A 20666-nucleotide genomic window follows, 5' to 3' on the forward strand; every position below is an offset into this window, starting at 1 on the left:
TGTCTGGAAAGACTTCATCCTCATGGTGCCAAAGGGAAGGCAGCTTTAACAAATCACGGAATGGTAAGGGTTGGAAGGGACCTCTCATGTATTAGCACACACAGTAGCACTTGGGTTGCAAATATTAAGAGTGAACTATGAAGCAAAAACAATCTTTACTTCCTGAAGCACTAATATATTGCACGCATTTTATTAACTACTTCAATCTTAGTATATTCCCTGAAGCACAAAGAAGGAATAAAAAATGTTATTGGCAATCACAGGAGGCTTTGTTGGTCAGCGAAAGCCAGTGTTTACGTGCTGTTCCTCTCTGCTAGAGCACTGTAAACCACATAAAACATACAATGGGTACATACAGGTCACAACTTTTGGAGTATATTCAGTTAATATTATTTCAACCTACTACATTTGTTAAGCATATTGGATAGATCTAGATAAGTTTTTGCCAACCTGGGGAAAAAATTTCTAAAAGACTTCAACATCTAATAATTATTTACAAGAAAATAAATAAATAAACCTATAGGTAATTACCAGACCAAACTGACCTTCCAAAGATGCAAGCTGTGTTTGTTTTTGAGGGGAAGTAGCTCCCTTTACTCTGACCACAGTGGAACTTTAAAACTAATCTGCTTGTAATTCAAATTGCCCTTTTCATTCACGTAACCTTCTATTTTTCCCTGCTGTTGGGAGAATGGATAGAAGCTGTTTACATCCTGATTAAACTCCCGAGTCCCACCCCCCAACTCGGGCGATGGCACCATCACTGTTCAGATGCAGCTTTAAAGGCCTAACCCTGTGGGAATGCAGTTTTGTCAAGTGCTTAGAGGTAGATTTAAAAGCAGCAGAGGCCTCCAAAGGCACGGACATTTGCTGCAGCACTAGAAGTGCCTGAGTTTTCTTCTACCAACTGACTTGTACAATGACAGTTAAACTTGGAGGCCTGCTTTCAAGAATTTCACCAGGTGTTGGTCCGCAGGATAAAATGCCAAGAGACCTTTACAAATGTGCCCCCCCCCCCCCCCCCCAAATAAAGTCACAATCCAATTAAGGGAGGATAAAACCACTTGAAAAAACGATGGGGTCTTGATTCCAGCCCTTGAAGACATGCAGGACGAAGATTTTGATGGCAGCTGAAATCCCATTAAAAAAAAGCCCCACGCACATACAAACAAAAAATTCCAACTTCAATCTTAAGTGTTTGACTCCTGTTGAATGTCAACATTATCTCACTAAAAACAACATAAAACAAATAAAACCCTCCCTTTCAGACAAGTAAGTCTTCTAAAGGACCAAAAGCTTCAATATAGAGATTGGGCCTTTGGGAATAGTCTATCTTTGGCTCCTTAATGTTTATGCCCAACAGGAGGATGGAGCACTGTGGAACTCTGACCACTCGCACATTACTGCTCCACAACAGGAACTGCCAACATCTGTTAAGTTCAAAGGACGTGCAGGTGGCAGCTCCGACTGCCCATCAAAACAACCTTGCCTGCAGAAAGCTTACATTGTTCTCTCATAAGCAAAACTAGCACTGGTTTATCTATTAGAGATTTAGCAAGACGGGGCGCCTGCACAACACCATCTATAGAACTAAGTTTTAAATTGTTAGCCACTCATGGGAAAAAAATAATGTTTAAGGCTTGCATTTTGTTTGGCAAACACCAACTCAGAGGGTAACATTAACTTTAAAAGGCAAAAAAAGCAACCAACCCAAAAATGTTAGAGGCAATCTAACAGGAAGAGCAATGGATGAAAAATCAATAGTGAATATGAAAGCTGGCAAAGCAGGCTCTCTCAGCAGAGGCAATGGCAATAAGGGCAGTTTAATTAGTTGAGGAGAGAAAGGAAAATTCCTAAAGGACTAGTCAAGAGGCAGCATAAATTGAACATCCACTCGCTTTCCTCAAAGTCAAATAAAGAGCCCTAGCTGCATAGTATGATGTTACCGACCGGAACAAAGGATTCAAAGCAAGGGGTGGGGGAAATCACAGCACATTCATCTTTACATACAAGTATTACCTTGACTTGGGATTTAGGTTTCATTTAAATTCAGTATCTCTAAAAAGCTGAGAAAGCTGGGGGAGACAATATGAAAGCTGATGAAGGGATTTGGGTAAGCTAGGAGCTCTAGTAAAACAACTGTGTGCACCTCTAGCTGAGACAGTAGGTTTTCATTTTCCTATGAAGGGACAACAGTGTGACTAACACAAAGGACAGAAAATGGGGCAGACAGCCCAATAATTGGGAATATCATTCCCCAAATCATTATCCAAATCATCATCCAAATCATCCAGGCAAGGAGCTGCAACATGAAAATTAGGAAGATTAAGTGTAGCACAACTATTAACGTGGTTGGTGGAAAAGTTGGGAAGTAAAAGTTTTTTGTTTACTCTCTCACAGTTCAACCTCTATGGAATGTGTGAGACAGCTTCAATTTGTCCCAGAAAAAGCACGAGGTCAGAGAGCCAAAACACCTGGGAAGCATGCAACAAAAAGCAAGAGAGAAAGATACTTATTTATTGGTAGAGCAGAGACCCGCACCTCTGCTCTGTAACAGTGTATGAAGAGGTGAAAGCTGCACCTGTTAAGAGAACGGAATGGCTAACATGGTGTGTGGGCAGACAGGGCAAGCTGTCTGGCAAGATTTAGCTGATAATCCTCTGTGATGGACAGAGTTAGACTGAGGGATTCCCTAGAAGCCTCCTCAAAACAAAGGCTGTGCCACTGAGCCACCTTCTGTGAGACGGGAATGTCAGCAATATAGCACACCAGCGCAAGCAGCCCTAGAGATGGAGCCAAAAAGCTCGTTTGCCTCCAAGGACAAAAGGTGAGTAGCACCAATGAAAGCAGAATGCTGCCAGCTCCACAAAGGTGCAGAGAACGTAAGCCCACCTCCAGGTGTTTTTATTACATATACTCCAGTGTGTATCTTCAAAATTTACCCAAGAAGACATCAATACAGTAATCAACCTCTTTGTTGGAGGGAAAACCAAGTTGATTGCTCAGTCTGAGAAGCACTCAGTTTTTGTACAGCACAGAGCACACCTGGGTATTCAGAACAACAACAGAGATGAGCATGTTTCTAAGTGCAGGCCAGGAATCCTGCACCCAGCCTTTAACAGTACCTGGTAAGCACTGCTCTGGGTCCTCGAGCTCTCGCATGCATTTTATCCAACACCATGTGCTTCAGTTTCTGATAATACACAGGGCCAAAATAGATGTACGCTTCCAAGGGCTCCCTGAGTGAATTAAGAAAAAATACAACATTCACAGTTAGCACATATTTACCTTAAGAGAGACAAGCATGCCATGGACAAGAAGAATTTAAAACCATCTGGGAATCATGGGTCCTTGAAAAATTTGTTCGGGCTTCCAGGTCTGAAAATCCTCCAGAGAATCCCCCTGAACAGAAGAGCAGTACACTGCCAGCACCACGTACTGCTGCATCAACGGACAAGCAAAGAACAAGCTCCTCAACTCCTGCCACATGCTGCTCTACCTGCAGCAGGTAGGGGCCTGCTCAGCAGCCGTGCCCCCAGCATGACACTCTCCACCCAGGCAGACACTAGGGGGGCTCAGACAAGCAGAGTAGAAGGGCTCTTCAGAACTGCACTTAAGATGCTGCTTTGCATCCACTTGGGAACATCTGGAAGCAACGCAGAGATGTTACTTATTTCTGCGAGCTGGAACAACAGGTGAAGATTTTTGCCTTAAAATACAGAAAATACAGCAGAGATGCAAACTTATTCCTCGAAAAGAATGGGACTGGGACAATAAAAAAAAGTAGCAGGAAGGTGGGATTAAGATACATTTTGGAAGGCAGGCGTGTGGAACCACACAGCCTTTTAGTGTTCCTAAACTATCTTGAGTTCTTTGAACTGTGTGTCTCAGAAGCCAGTCCCATTGGCACAGCAGGAAGGTTGCAGCTTAGAGTGCAGTGCCAGACTGAATCACTGTGTAAATAAAAGAAAAAATAAAAGAAAGCAAAATATTCCCAAGGAACAGACACTTGCTTCCAAACCTATATTTTACAGTGCTATTAGAATCAATATGAAAATGCTCATCTGATTCTAAGGACATACAAGAACTGCTGCTACAAGAAACCTGAAATTACTTCCAATCTCTCACAGAAGAAAAACCTTGATTTTAACATTTTTTCCATAGAGAAGAACTCAGAAGATTTTCACGTCTCCTACAATGGCTGGTCACATTACAGCATTTCCCCCACTCCCCCCAAACAACTAAAATACGCAGCAAATTCTTACCCAGTGATACCAGATGTTACATAGTCCTTCCCTAAGTAGTTATAACCATGGCGAATGAGATCTTCACACACATCCTTCACTTTACTGCCTCCAAAAGCTGTTCCATAGTGAAATCTGCCATCTAGGACCCCAGCCTTCCCAGCCAGGAGTTCAATCAACTTTCCCACCTGCACAAGAGAAAGCAAAGTTAACAGCCTGCTCACTGGCACATGCTAGAACATACCTGGATCAACCACAGTGTTAGTAAGGCAGACTAACACTGGGAGTGTTAACAGTGGGAGGTGCCTATAAGCAGTGGGGATGGAACTAGATATCTCAAAGGCCTCTTCCAACACAAACCATTCTACGATGGGCCTGAGATGGCAACCTGCATGCAATGGAAACAGTGGGAGAAACCCAAGGAAAAAAAGGAGGTATTCCTGTAGTAAGGGGTGAAAAGCAGACAGGGTCTGGGATCCCCTTATGTACCAGAGTCAGACATTCCCATTGCTTTTTCAGCTTGTCTGAAAAGTCAGTACAATCCAGTGTGGCCTTCTGCTCTGGGAGATTGCTGCAGTTTGACACTCCACAGTGCAGCAGTGGGAACAGGAGGAAGGCAGCTAACGAAGGTGTACAAAGTAATCAGTAGAGGTTCCATATTAAGGTCAGGTTGCGATATACGTGGTACAGCCAAGGCTCATAAGAGGGCAAGCACGTGTCACAAGGACCAGCGAATGTATAACTCCATGAGTTATGTTTTTCTGTCTAATCCACTTTCTCTATTGCAGGATGCTAGCTATTCAATGACAACATAGCCACTCACCGTCATACGCGATGGGAAGCCATGAGGGTTCATTATGATATCTGGACAGATCCCTGTATCACAAAATGGCATGTCTTCCTGAGGAACAATCAGTCCACACACCCCTGCAGAAGAGAGAACATTTCAGTTCACCAACAGCAAACCACCAGCGGGGATGACGCCTCATCATCAGATTTTTTGTCAGTGTTTTTCTCCTCCTCTCTTTCTCATGGATCACTTTTTACCCAGATTCATTACCATGACCGCTGCTTGGACCTGCAGGCTGGAAGAGAGCCCTTGTGACAGGACTGGCTGCATTAGCATAGCCCTGCATAATGCTCCACATGACGTGTCAGCTAGCAATTAGGGAAGAAAGCTTTAGATACAGTTTTCAGATGCAAACAGAAGCTTTTGACCATCGGTCTGGAACATCTCAAGTGAAACCTATTTTTTTAGAGCTGATGCTGTAATTGTCTGGAAAAAAAAATAGAAGAAATCGGGTCTCTTGCATCACCTCTTGGGACACACAAAATTACCACTGATTCAGAATCCCTTCATCACGTGCATCTTCACTAAATGCTTAATGAAATCAGGATTTGATACGAGCTGGGCTCAAATCAGGGGAAAATAGCAAAAACCCAACATAGTAATACATAGTTTATGTATATATATATATATATGTATATATATATATATATATATATTGTTTTTTGGTGTCACCGGGTACAAAACAAAAGAACAAAACCCCAAACCCTAGAATTACTTATGACACGTTGAGCAGAAGCATGAAACCTCACTTAAAAATCTAGCACGCATCGCGGCATTTTCCTTTCCACTCTTACAGCCGAGTTCTGCAGGTCAGAACACCGCAGTGATAAATGACCAAGAGATCTAACATACAACTTTAGGTGCTAAAAAGCAGCTGCTTAATCCCTCCTTCCAGCCAATGCTACTGCTTGAGTAGCCACTTTCTTCCAGAAGCCCTTACGACTGGAAAAGCCAACCAGCTGTCAGAGATGAGCCCACCACACTTTGGGAAGGGCCCCGCAGTGGAGGGGCTCCTGAGGGCTGTGGGTGCCAGGCACACCCCCAGGCAGGCAGCCCTGGCCGCCAGCACGCAGGGGGATGGCGGCAGTGGCTCAGGAGGGAGCAGCAAGGCAGGGAGAGGTGCACCAACAGCAGTCAAGGGAATGGGAATGGTAAGTATGGGGGAAGGGTGGGGAAGGATGAGAGCGTCTGGGGGGTGGGGATGGCATTTAGTTCTTAACTTCTTGAAATTAATGTTCATTGTTCTGTTATGACAAAGTGGTAACACCTCTCTATCCTCCCCATCAAGAAGCAACCACTTGCTGAAAATGAAATAAAAGATCCCAAACCAAAACCCCCATTCTTTCTTGTGAGCACAAAGTTCTTTATCCAACATTTATATACATAAATATTTTACTACAGGAATATTATGGCACTCGTGTTGTGCCTCATTCCTGTTTACTTCTAAGAAAGCATTTGGCTGCATCTGGACTTCGGGGCACCTGTAAGCCAAAAATTAAATCTTAGCTAACTTAAAATTACTTTAGGCTCTGAAAACCTTTTATATGCCACGCCGGTTCCCATAGCAGACAGCCACTGTGTTGTTTGTTTTGTGTGAAAGTGAATGATAAAAGATCCATGAAATCGACACAGAAAGGCAGAACAGCAGAAAGAACTGAGGGCTCTCCATCATAGCGGCTTCTACCCTCCGCTGACTTGCGGAACAATGGGACCTACACACCCAACTGCAGATCTAACACAGCTGTGCATTTCATTAGATGAAGAGCACTAGTGACACAAGTAAATAATTAACTTATTCTGGTCCGCTGGCTGTGGTTATGAGACCAGTCATAGCTGACAGATTTTAATACAAGTTAACACAAAGACAGCATAATGAGCTTAGAAGTTAAAAACAAAATATTTAGAATCCAGCAATGGGAAGCTCGCTAGGCCATTTATAAAGTTTCTGTTATAGCCCAGAAAAAAAAGAAAGAAGGAAAGAAAGGGAAAGCTATGAAATCTCAGTTCTGAGCGCCTGTACTTTAAGAAGTTGCTGAGTTTAGGTAGCAGATGTACAGCACTCTCATTTGTATTTAGAGAGCAGGCTGGAAAGCAGCTTCTACCTTTCCATGCTTTAAGGAAGTTTATTTTTTTCTCGTAAGGAGCTACTTACAAACCTGCAAGGCACCTCCCTGCACACAACACAACTCCTAAAAGCAAGCAGCTGCAACTTGCTCCAAAACGGGAACTTGATTCATTTTGTAGTCCCGCTCTGTTAGAAGCTCTTCAGAGATCAGCAAATGCCTGCAGGACTGCTCTCAGAGTTCCTGACTCTGCTTCTCCTTTTCAGCCCCGACTGCTGTACCAGGGTTTGCAGCAGGGCAATGAAATGCCAGTTTTGCATTGCCAGGAAGCAGCAAAAAGGTGACTAAGTGAATTAGAATAATCACTTGAAACTGGCTCATAAAACAGTAAAGGAGAAAAGGCAGAAGCTGGATTTAAAACAGCCTCAAATTCCAAACGCTGTCCTGTGCAGCACCTACTGCATTTCACAGCCAAGCTGGCTGGCTGTTCCCTATGCACTATCCATAAACAGGACACACTCAAACCTTAATACAGGTTTTTAGGATTTCCTGATTGTTACTCATTCAGACAGCACAGGAAAACTGTTCCCCAGCTTTCATACTGGACACACAAAATTACTTGGTTTCGTTCTCCCCCCCTCCCCAGCACACATTTGCATGTGGAATCTGGCAATACGGTTTTAGCCTACATGCTGTATTCTTATGGGCCTGAATCTCTTCTCTCCCGTAACACTGTGAAGTTCTTGTCTAGGACCAGCATCAAACACTAACAACCAGAAAAGGCAGCAATTACTTTGCTAGACAAAACAAACGCTGTGCTGTTGTATGTCAGCCAGTAAATGCCAGCCCTCATCAGACCCAACGGCCCCATCTTACACACGGCTGTCTGCATCCCAGCACCCTGTGCCTCCACACAGCCCTACAGGACACAGAGCTCTCCCACCTCTTTGCTCCATTCCTCGATGGGAGATATTCCCATTTCCAGAACCGGTGCCTGCCCTGCAGCCTGCTGACAACTACGAGGGGCTGGGGGGCGGCAGGAGGGTGCAGGGTCCCAGTGATGGTATGGGACAGTTTGTCACCAGTTCTGTCAGGTGCCCTCAATGCACACATGCCAAATGAAAAAAAAATAAAATCAAATCAAATAAGTCAAAACAACCTAATATAGAAAACTAATTACTAGCAGCAGGAGGGACATTAGCAAGCAAAGGAGACGAAGTGAATGGAAGCAGCAGTAATACCAGCTCCTATCAGCGAGACAAAAAGACTTGCATTTACTAAGTTGTCCCCGTTTGTTTATTCTAATGATAGAGCGGCACAAGAGCTCAAACTAACTGAAAAGTGCCCACTTTAGATTTGCCAGATTGGACAGAGTTTGGAAATACCCCAGAGAAAAACAACTAGTCACCTAAGGAAGAGAAGTACCTACAATGCAGCACCGCATATTGCAGGCAAGGGACCAACTGATGGGGCAGTTATGAAACAGCAAAAATGTACATCTGCATCAGAACTCTGACTGCACACCGCCATGGCTAATAAGCACAAAACAACTCCAGGAGAGAAAAGTGCCGCATCACACGAGCTTTGTTCAATATCAAATCATTCACTGATCTATCGTATCACTTCCTAGATCCCATTTGACATAAGAACAGAATTAAAATTAACAGATAAATAATGCATAAGTAAACTTGATTAGTTTTCTTATTAAAAACATCACTCTAAATGAGAGGAGGTGCTAGAAGACAATACAGTTTGTACACTGCTTTCCCATGAGCTGCTGAATGGTCTGATGTGATAAATTTGCATAGTCTGAAGCACACAAAGAGCTGATTAATTGAAACCCTTACAATGCTTCTGGAAGCAGCTATTGTAAAACAATAACCATAGGAACTTTACAAAATACACATGGCTGAATGAGTCAAGAGCTTAATAAAATGTGTGTTCAGGATACACTATTTGGAAACAGAATTAGAGATTTTTATTCTGTGCCATAAAATGCTAAATCACCCTAATTTCAGAGGTTCGGTTGAGGATTTACTGAAGAGGTCAGAAGGTTACCTGTTTGCTGCTTGAGATAAAAAAATGCCCTGATTTTCTTCTTAAGCAAGCACGCCGAGCAGCAGCATTGTGAAAAATAAACAAACAAAGCCTGCAAGGGAAGTTTTAATGACATTCTGACATCTCCTTTTCTCATACACAACTTCTGAAGATAAAAATAAGACACGAACTTCCTGCCTTCCCCAATGTCCAATAAACGCTAATCATCTCACGTTCCTGCAGTCAATAACAGCAAATTCCTTTTAATACCACTTCAACCATTTAATTCCTATAAACCCGCCGATGTGTTATTAGAGATAACGCACTAAGTCTGATTTGTAACGTGGGAAAATGACACGGGTAATGATTTAAAGCTAGCATCTCAGTTTACACGCACTGCTTACGTGTACAGCAAAAGCACCCGCTGAGAGGACAAAGATGAGCTGTTCTTAGCTATGACTTCAGGCAAGCACGAGGCAGATGCTCAAACTAGTAAAAATTATAGAAAGTAAGCAAGGTCAGACTTTGGTATATAGATGGCATTGTAATGAAGTTTATGTAGTTGACAATGCCGTGAAAGGATTTTGTTTTGACACTAAAGAACACGGTTCATTTAGGAAAACAAAGGCCATCTTTCATGAATTTAAACTCGCTTCCTTGTCTTTAGAGTTGTTTAAGTGCAGATACTTCAGAAAGGTTTAATCCTTTATCTTAGATCTTCAGCTATTAAAAAGCTTCTGTTTGCCAGTTCAAACAATCTCTTGCTTAAATACAGTTTTTCCACTCCTCAGGCATACTGTTCAGTATTGCTGCTTAGTTCTGTGATCTACAGGACCTTTGTTGGAGGTGTTAATCCTTTTTCACATGAGAGACTGAGAAATGTTCTTTCAGAGAAGTGATATATTGCTTTTTTTCACATCAAAGGAGCCCAACTTTTTCCTCATTGTGACTTGTAGCAAAGTGAGAGGAAATCTGGAAATATAATAATTTAGTTTGTATGGAACTCAGATGAAGCTTCTTTAGCTTAACAATCCTGTAGCCTTCTGTGCTTTGAAAAGTGAATTTATTGAAGAACGCAAGATTAAAAAACAAAATAATACACCAAAAAAGTTTCTTTATCCTTCTGGAAAATGTACGATGCGATATAGTTAAAGCAAAGACCTACAGCTTGAGGTAAGACCTCTCTGGTACATATATATTTATTCCTGAAACATTAGAAGCTTAAGGGCTTTACAAACTAAAGGGGCAGCCCTATTCCCAAGATCTGATTGCGACGTCCCATTTGAAGATGAGTACTGAGATAGCACAAAATGCGATGTCCTAACTTGCCGCCTTCTTGTGTACTTTGTTGACAAGTCTCAAAAGGCAGGCGAGGGTTTTCCAGGCAGTTTAGAAGAAGTGCACTTACAGCACGGACTTGCATGAAAAGAGTGGACAGGCCAGGAAGTGGTGACCCTTACCCATACAGTGTTGACATGGGAGAGGACACAAAGAAAGTAGCAAATACAGATGCAGCGGCATAGATCTAAATTATTACAGGGGCCTACCAAACCTACATGAGTATTTAATGAAAGGCTGTTCTGTAACAAAAGGCTAAAGCTGGTTTGTGAGATTTAATCTGTTGTATCCCAGACACTTTCCAATTCTGTTACTCTGCTTCCTTCTGCCCCAGTGACAAAGTATACCTTTGGAATACAAATCAATTTGGAATATATGGAAAAAAAAAAAAAAAAACAACATGAAAAAAGCTCTGTGCAATCTTGTATTTAATACATATTTAATTATTTTAAAACTATGACCACAATATCATGAAATCAAATCTCATCTTCACATACTCTCTCCAGAAAATAAAAATACTGGCAATAGAGAAAGGACAGTAATTTGCTTTCTCTCCTTCTTACTAAATTGAGGTACTTGTTTAAATGGCTCTATGATGGGCTTAAAACTAACACTCACAAATTAAAACTTGAAGAGGTAATCAGCTGCATTCAGACAAAGAGAGAACAAATTCAGGGCTATTTAAAAATTCTCTCAATAGACAATGTTAAACCGTTAGCACTGTGATTCCTGTTTCACAGTTGCCTTATATTCTTCTGCTACAACAGATCCTTCTCTGATTTGATGTCAGAGAAAGATGATACTAGCGATATTTTTAAACAGCTAGCACAGGAGATTTCCGCCTTCCTTTCCAAAAGCTTTTGCTGCCTGTAATCTAATACTGATGTCAGTATCCTCACTGTATGCTGAAATCACGAAACAGTGAATTCCAGTGTTCTCATCAGTATTTATTTCTGTGTATCTAATGCATTTATCTGCTCCCCAAGCACATTTCTCCCTTCCACCACTTCCTAACGTTTTTTCTTCTGAAGTACTACAAGACACTAAACTGAAAAGCCTGCTACCAGTAAGGACATACATTCCAGTATGAAAGGAGAAAGAACCAACTAGATGAAGTTCAAGGAAGTATGAAGAAATGGGCTTTGCTATAAAAACAGTCATAAGCTTAAAGTATTTCATATCTCCTTTGTGTCATAGATTGTAAAATTATTTCAAACAAATTCTACTGGAAATCTTCATGAAACAGTGAAAAAGGAATGGATCAGCTGAACTATCCCAACTGCTCAAGTCTTTCCATTTCTCTCTTAAGCCAATGATCTTCCTCCTCAGCTACAGAAACTATCCTACATAGCTGTTGTGGAAGAACTGGGCCGGATTTTAAAGGGGAAGTCAAGAACGCACTGTTTCTTCTTTACTTTTTTTGAAGCCTTCCATAGGTATTTTTAGTACAGCACATACAACGCGGCAAAAGGTCACGCTAGATTTCTATATTTCTAGATTTTCCATGTGCAAAGATGAAAAACTGGCTAACAGTCAAAACCAGTTGCATACTGGGACCACAGGGAACAAAACATGTTTGTTTTTACAGTCAGACTGTTTTCAGTCACTCCTTTCATGACACTCCTCCCACGCACCCCAACACTTGGAGATTCAGAGAGGATATTCCATGTCATGTTTTACTGCTGTTAATGTCAAAGGGAGTTCATTACTATCTTCAACAGATAGGGAAACAGGTTTCTAACTTTCATTTTACAATCAATATTCAACACTGGAGATCACCATTCCACTGAGCAGCTTCCTAGTAGGAAGCCATTTTACGGCTCTCTGAAGATTAAGAGGTGCCCCAGATCACATTCCATCTCTTGTCTTTTCTGTTCATTCAGAATAGGTCCTCTTACTCTTTCCTTCAATACCTTTCTTGATTACTCATTGACAAATCTACCTAAAGTCAAACTTACACTTAGAAAAACAAAATCCTGTTCTTACTCAAAAAGGATACCTACCCTACTTTCCAGGTTTGTAAGTCAACAGTTTTGTTTGCTGATTCCTCCTTCGCTTCCAGAAACATAATTGCTTCATTAGGTAAACTCAACTAATAAGGAATACTTCTTCTACCACTGCAGTCATGAAACACGCACGATGCATGTATGTGGTGGGAATACTCAACACGTATTTATTTTTATTTAAATACACAGCTTACCTTTCTGCCCATGCCGACTGCTAAATTTATCTCCAATTTCTGGGCGCCTCGTTTGCCTCAACAACATTTTGATCAAGAAAGCATCCTCTGCATTTGATGAAATCATTACTTTTTCAATATAAGAATCAGTTGCACCTTTATAGCTAGGGAAAGAAGACAAAACATGAATTTTACATTTATGAACAAAAGAAGTTAAAAACAAGTACCTGTTTATTGTTAAGTTTCTGACTGGAATGCAGCCTTAATGGAGCCAGGGTTGTAGCTGAAGAAGGGAGCTTAAGGAATATTCTAAAGTAATTTAAGAACAAAATGAAGGCATATCATGTACTGGTATAGAAACGAATCACAGGCAGAACACAGTACGGGATACAGAACGAGAAAATATTTGCAGGTATCATCTGAGTTTATGTAGCAGGAGATGCAGGGGTTAAAAATATAACCTCATTCTGCAGTTTTTTTAATATCAGGTTTCAGTATATTTTGTAGGAGATTATTTTGTCAGTTGCTCCAGTAGCTGAGATGGTCAAATTATGATGCCTAAACTTAAAGCCCTGTGTGCATGTCTCTATCTCTTGACGATTATCTTGTTATACCGCTTCTTTATTAGTATCTTGTGGGAGTCAATCTTCAGCTTCCTGTTGGTAATGAATCACAGAGAAGTGCAGCATGGCTATTTCTGCCGTTCCGACCTGGACACCAATTGTTTGCCTTGCTCCCCAGTAATTTACCGATGTGCCAGTGCTACTGTCGACCCTTAATGCTTCCTAATTTATGTATTTTACCTCGAAGTTTTCATCTCAGAACTCTTCTGATCTTTCAAGACACTAAGGGAAAAAATCTTTTTAGCTGTCCTTTCCTATTCATTTAGTGCTTTGGTAAAGGAAATCTGCTTGGAGTGGCCAGAACAAGCTGACCATCAGTCATCATCAGCATCTGAGATAGGAAGGCCTCCATCTTCTGGACTCCTACTTGGCAAAATGATGGCTGAGCAGCAGTCAGTGTTTTCTGAGAGAGTCTGCATGGAGGAGATGCACTCCCTCACTGAGCATACATATGTACTCTGCCTTCCCACTTGTTCTGCTTCTCTCCTGTCTCTCCACTAGTTAAGCCATGTGTGGTAACACTCCCTGCTCCCAGTGTTATAACTTCTTCCTTGGATTCTCCTGGGAAACAACTCAATGATTCCTCTCTATACACATACTTTCAGGATTGACCCTCTGTACGAGGGACCTTTCCTCTGTGCTACCTTCCCCACGTAGAAAGTCAAGATGCAACATACGTTACTGGCACATCTTTGTACTGTGGTTGCTGTGGCACACTGCTTCCTTCCAGAGGTGTCTGGGTCACTGTTGGCATTGATTTGTTCACAAGGACTTGTTTATTTTCCACTTTTTCACCTGCATCAAACAGAAAAGAAAATAAACTATACCTGGCTGCCTGTATTAGAAATACATTTGAAGCTACAAAATAAGGTGGTACTGGACGACGAACTGTAAGGAACAAATCCAGGAAGTAGGTCACGTTATATCACTGAATATCACATGGTAAGGGAATCATTAAACCAGCTTTTTTGGTAATCAGAACAGTTGCATGTTGAGAACACTGTGAGAAGAGCTGTCGAACATACCCAAGGTCTACATTTTCCACTAAAATACTGTCCATTACAAGAAAAAAAATACACTAAGAACAAATAAATGTTCATGTCTACTTCAGATTCAGTATTCAGATTCAGTAGGTGCCATGACTAAACATGCAGTCTAACATACCAGGAGAGCAGATACCATCAGCATCTAAGATTTCATGGCGCCAGATTGGTTTGCGAGTAGCTGCATCCAACATCGGACCCATCACTTTGTCGAACGTCTGGTTTGTGTAACGCTTCAGTGTACACTTGGCATTCTTGTACACGAGACACCTTCCAAAACCTAAATAAAACATAACACAAACTCTTTTGCCTAGGAGTTCAAAAATTCTTTATAGCCTGTTATCAGAACAACAACAACAACAAAAAAGAACATTGAAACACATGCTAAGCTATGAAATGTATTTTTAACAGTTACATTACTCATCGTTGTGAATATGTGTACTTGCAATTGCACTAAGGCACCTAGTAGCTCACAAATTAAAGTCAAATCATGTACACTGTTATTTTTTAAACACAGGACTGCAAACCAATTCTGAAGTTCTGCCACCCCTACTATAGTTCTGTACACACACACACGCCATTTTTCTTATCTTTCGTGGTCCACACAGAGACATAGCATAGAAGGAGATGTCTAAACAGGATGAAAACAGCCCCTCTTCCTTTCGGTAGTTCTAAGGGACCCAAACTTTTACTCATGCTTGTGACTGACAAAAGCCAGGAAATCATTTAGTGAGTGTTATCATTCCATTTTCTTCCAGTTCCAAGAAGTATGAATTGCATATAACTTATATATACACACACACATACATACACATGTATAGAAATATAATTACATGTAAATAAAGTTAGCCCGTTTAGATGAGAGAAGTAGCACCTTTGTATGGTTCTCTCTAGGTGTCCCAACTAGCCACACTACTAAACGCTTCCATCACACTTAGAGTTACAGACAGCCAAGAGTGGCGCTTTCTAACAATCCTACATTATTTTAGTCCATTTGAAAGATGGCTGTGGCCACATACAATACGTCTATATTGTTAGATTATGTCAAGTAACTCCTGACAGGCACCACGGCTCACCCTGTAAATGCTACCAGTCTACCAGAAAAGAAAACATTCACTTTTAAATCATGCCTGTTGTTGTTTTAGAAAAGGAGGCATAAATTAAACGCGTCAGACATTAATGCTAAAGATACATGTCTAGGAATACTATTATTGCTGCCTAGCAACTAGGAGGAAGGGTGTATGGGGGGGAATAAAGTCATGGAAGAAACTGATTTTGGCCACCCAAAACTAAAACCGATTTGATCACACTGCATTACATCTCCTCTCAAGGGAATTTATTGAGGAGAGAGAGAAGAGACACCAAGTTTTCAGGGAACTCTGCTCTATCCCCCAGCAGTATTAACATAAAGCTCCGAGATCTGTGCAGAGGATGACACAGGCCAGAATAGCACAAATGCAGATTTCATTTTGTTAGCTTCTATTTGGTGCTTATGTACATTGAAAGACACATGCAGTGCACTGATTTTACTTTTCTATTTTTAAAGAAAGAAGAAATTACCTTATCTCAGAATGAATATTGTTTTAGGCAATACTATTATTTTCCCTCAGAAAATGAGCAATACTGTTACTGTGCCCTCAGAGCACCAAGATTGCAGTGATACAAAATACCACACATTGCACTCACTTGCCAAATACATTCAAAAATCTGTTTTTATCTACTGCTGTCATTACTGACAAAAATGTTGAGGCCTCTGTTAGCACTGACCAAAGTCCCAGGCAACCATCTAGAAAGCAAGTATCACATTTTATATAATACCTTTTGGGCTTTTTTTTTGGCAAGCTAAATATTTCCACTTTCTCCAATATTTCCATTTCTCCTTTTTAACTTGAAGTCAAAAGCCAGTCATAGGTTCTTCAAATATACACACTCAGGAGTTCACTCACATATTAGCAACTTCACCCAACTGTTACAACTGTGGAACTACAGTCACTGTACATGCAGAAAACAAAAGTACCCAACGTGGTTTTGAAGATGCACTGTTTGTAAGAGGAATAAAATGCATTACATGATAATGCCACGAGACAACAAGGTTATTGAAGTATGTATTGCTGCACACAGTGGAGAAGTGGAAAAGAATTGGTGGCTCTTACCTCTGTCCAAAGAAGCTTTGTTTAGGACAAGAGCATCTTCAATATCATAACCACTGTAGCTCATGACAGCAACTGTGGCATTCTGTCCTGCAGGCAGTTTCTCAAAATCTATCAGTTCAATTGTTTTTGTTTTTACCATTGGCTTTTGTGGGTAGGCAAGAAGATACATAAGAGTATCTATCCTGTTCCGTTGATTGTATCCAATAGTACCTGTACGTAAAAGAAAAACATTAGTCTGAACGTCAGTTGTTTCCTAGAAATAAACATTTCTTAGCAAAAAATTACCAACATGCATAGAAACTAAACTGACAAACTGAGAAATTTCATTGAGTAAGACGAATTCTTCATGAAAAAAAGTAAAAAATTAAATCATACAAGAGACTGAAGCAAAACAACTTCATATTATTATACTCGGATAAAGCTCCAAGTATATTTTATACTTCCAGAAAGATTTTATTCTTTTTAGGGAAGACCTGAGCATCACGGCAAAAAGAACAACAAAAGGAATCAAACTACTGTCTTCTGTGACTGAATGCAAATAAGATTCCTTTAAAATCATGGCACTGAATAACAGTACAAGTATTAAGTTTGTTCCTACTGTTGTAATAGCCGCAGTATGTTTAAGAACTAAAAATGTGATCCAAGAATTGTAACAGAACACATAGAAAGACTCCCATTGGGTTCAAGAGGAACTCTGGATCGATCTCTGCGTCTTCTACTTTGTATTTTCTTCCTTTTTCTAGTCAACAATTAGTTTAACAGCAGCCCGTGTTACAGTGTCACAAAGCACAAACAAAGCATACAGCTAGCAGCAGCCAAGACTGATTTACTTTCTGAAATGAGACGCCATTGCTAGAAAGACTACAGTAGAAGTTCACCCACAATATATTTGTCTTTCTACATGAAATTAATTTTAAATTTACAGTTCAGAATTCAGCCCTTTGTATAGACCTCCCACAGCTTGAGACTGAAATTTTTGGCCCTGTCCCATCAGACTGACAGAGTGTCTCCTGAAATCTGAGGAAAAAATAATTAACACCCAGCAGGGAAACATAAACTGTTGTGTAGCGGAACAAAAGTTAAGGCAATCGTATGTTATTAGTTTGCTGTACCAGGACTATGCTATGTCTCTAAGCAATTAAGAAATTATAGCCTGAAAAGTTGAAGTACTAAATATTCTGTAGTACATGTGCTAAAGAACTAAGTCTTTCAGAACCTTTCCAATTTCTCCTGAGATTTCAAAGAGTGACTTTTCTCAAGGAAAGGTCAAAGCAGCCTGACTATAATGAAGATTTCACATGGCCAGCATATAACACAACTGAACACAAAGCTGCTCTTAGGGCTTTATGTTTTATATGCATATACTTGCAATTTCCAATAGTCTGCATTTAAATGAAATGTCTAGAATACCAATTATCTAAACCCAAGCAGAGTCACAGGCAGTTCCAAAGGCCTACTGAGCCACTACTGCTAGGCTCATTGTTCTGAACCACCACAGGTTCCACAGTTGGGATGTTCTAAGGGACAAGAACAGAGAGATTCCTCAACAAATAACATCTGAAACAAATGTCTTATAAATCGTCTTGCATGCCTAGACTTCTCTTGGTTCTAGGAAGTAAACGTGAAGTCACAAACACAATGTTCTTAAACACTGGAGACAATTCAGAATGCTTGACAGGGTTTTCTTGCTTCTGAACAGCTGCTTTCTTGTCTTTTTCTTAGAGGAAGAAATAGTTCATCCCAGAGCAGTACTTTCTGCACAGCAAGAAGCAAGCTCATGGGGCCTGGAATTACCAACACTGAAGACTCTACCAGTCATCCCCAAATAAGCCTCAACACCTGAATGTTCTCTTTCTTCTGATATTACCCTAGCCTAAGCATAAGACAATGTTTTCATTTCTACTGCCAAACAAAATGGAGTTTCAGACCACTCTTTTTTCTTTGCACCTATAACGAAAAATCTCTGTGCTTTCAGGATAAGCTGCCTACTGCACAGCTCATCTTAAAGAGTTTTAGACAGGTACATTTCCCTGTTGTTGAGAGAAACATTCTCCTGAGTATGCCACACCAGCTTTCTCAACTTTCTCTTCTGAAGTGCTTACAAGTTTTGTCCTCCTCTGGGATGCTTATATGTGCTACGCTATGATTCACTGGTTAGGGATGCTAAGACAGGATGAAGTCTGGCGTGTCAGATCTTAGCTAAATTTGTTCTTTTATACACTAGGAGCAATCTGAGTAACCCCTTATATCTCAGGGTTTACAGATGGCATGCTCACATATTTCAGGTAATTCAAATTCAAATTGTAGTTATGTCAGAATAACAACACTTCACATGTTTCAAAGGTTCAGATAAGCCTAACAGAACTGTTACTGCTTATCTCAGACCAGAACTGACATTACTAAGATTCTGAGCCTCAGTAATAAAGCATTGAGGTAATTTTTAGGGTTGAATGCTCTAGCATATCAAATAGAAAATGTACATGTATACACCAGTGGTGGATATGCTAGTGGGAAAGAAACGTTAGTAGAGGATGATTCAGGAATGAAGTAAAATGATCAAACACCTGATGGACGAGATACCATGCAGCGGGACCTAGATAGGCTTGAGCAGTGAGCCCAGGTGAACCTCATGTGGGCTGTATCAAAAGAAGTGTGGTCAGCAGGGCAAGGGAGGTGATCCTGCCCCTCTGCTCTGCACTGGTGAGGCCTCACCTGGAGTACTGCATCCAGATGTGGAGTCCTCAGTACAGGGGAGACATGGACCTGCTGGAGTGCATCCAGTGGAGGGCCACAAAAATGATCCAAGGGATGGAACATGCAGCCAGCTAGAATACACATTTATCCAATCTTCTGGTGGATTATTTATAGCAACATTAAACCTCTGCTCTTTCAGGGGTTGGAGCTACAACTGACACCCAAAACCTTCCTTCCTTGCTCAAGACTCATGTTAAACATTTGGGTTGAAACCACCACACACAGCTTTGCAGACTTGCAAAGCCACCCTGGCAGATAGGCCTATGCAATACAGTGGACTGCTGGCAGGAATACAGGTGTTTTCATTTCTTACATTAGGCTTTTGTATAACGCTTCTCAGTAACAGAGGTACAGCACATAAAACCGACCCATTTCCTGCAGGTTGAAGTGACTGAAAAGCTGCATTTAAAATTACACCTCTAATCTTAGGTGCCTTTGATCATTTTAAAAGTTACTGTACGAACACATGGAATTCAAACAGTACAGATTCTTGTATTTTAGCCCTACATATTTCTCAGATATTAAGCTTTTATGGTTACTTCTGCACTGAAGTGCCAGCCTTCCACTGAGGCCCTCGCAGCTGCTCCTGTATTTGCCAGCACAACTTCCCCTCAGTCTCACTGCACAACTCACAGTGCAGTACAGCACATGGTACATTGTCTATGATAAAACAAAGTGATTTCATTTCAATATCATCTCACTGAAATCCACTTTGCTCACTACAGCCCCAGACCTCCAACAAAATGACCCACTCAGAAAGAGAGGTATTTTTCAGTACATTTTACACGGTTGTATTTTAACACCTAACAATTGTCAAGAATACTGGATTGCAGACCTCACTGCAACCGGATGGACACCCTCCCTTTATCTGTGCTTCCACATCTTTCTCTATGTCTGATATATCAAAAAAAAGGGCCAAGGCTGACCAAGTACACAGGGCCCTCCTTTTGAGCAAAGGAATCCCACTGTGCCCCAAAATTTAGGACAGACAGAAGTGACATTGTGCACTTGGACGTGAGTCTCAACATGGCAATATGGACCTTGGAGTCTGCAATTATGGGATGGGAAAAGAAAGAAGGGTGGAGAACTGCAGAAAAGCTTGGGGTTTGTGGTGCAGCGTCACATTCCCTCATAAGTAAAGTCTGAACTATGGGTAATCTGTTTCGGGATTATCCTTTAGTTCTCATTTGATCTACAACTGTATAGACAAAAATAGTTTCGATATCCCCTACATATTGTCACTGAGGGTGTTTTTTTAGAAAGCAGTAATTACAGAAAGGTTCGGGTGCTTGCAGATACTTCAGGCAGAGCAAAATAAAGCTCAGGTCACGTGCCAACATTTAAAATGTACTTTTATCTAGCTGCTTATTCTTAAAGTCAGG

General features: G+C 40.9%; 1 protein-coding gene across 1 annotated transcript in view; it reads right to left on the minus strand.

Moving 5' to 3' along the window:
• The window catches only part of POLR3B (RNA polymerase III subunit B), a 60396-nt gene that overhangs the window by 5102 nt on the left and 34628 nt on the right, over window positions 1–20666 (minus strand). Inside the window, exons 20-26 of the mRNA XM_072331900.1 lie at window positions 16531–16740; window positions 14499–14657; window positions 14012–14129; window positions 12733–12875; window positions 5068–5171; window positions 4266–4432; window positions 3126–3239 (exon numbers count right to left, since the gene is read on the minus strand). Of these exons, the coding sequence (XP_072188001.1) occupies window positions 3126–3239; window positions 4266–4432; window positions 5068–5171; window positions 12733–12875; window positions 14012–14129; window positions 14499–14657; window positions 16531–16740 (1015 nt within the window). The remainder of the gene's footprint in view (window positions 1–3125; window positions 3240–4265; window positions 4433–5067; window positions 5172–12732; window positions 12876–14011; window positions 14130–14498; window positions 14658–16530; window positions 16741–20666) is intronic.

This window comes from Excalfactoria chinensis, chromosome 1 (genome assembly GCF_039878825.1).
Source record: "Excalfactoria chinensis isolate bCotChi1 chromosome 1, bCotChi1.hap2, whole genome shotgun sequence".
Taxonomy (NCBI): Eukaryota; Metazoa; Chordata; class Aves; order Galliformes; family Phasianidae; genus Excalfactoria; species Excalfactoria chinensis.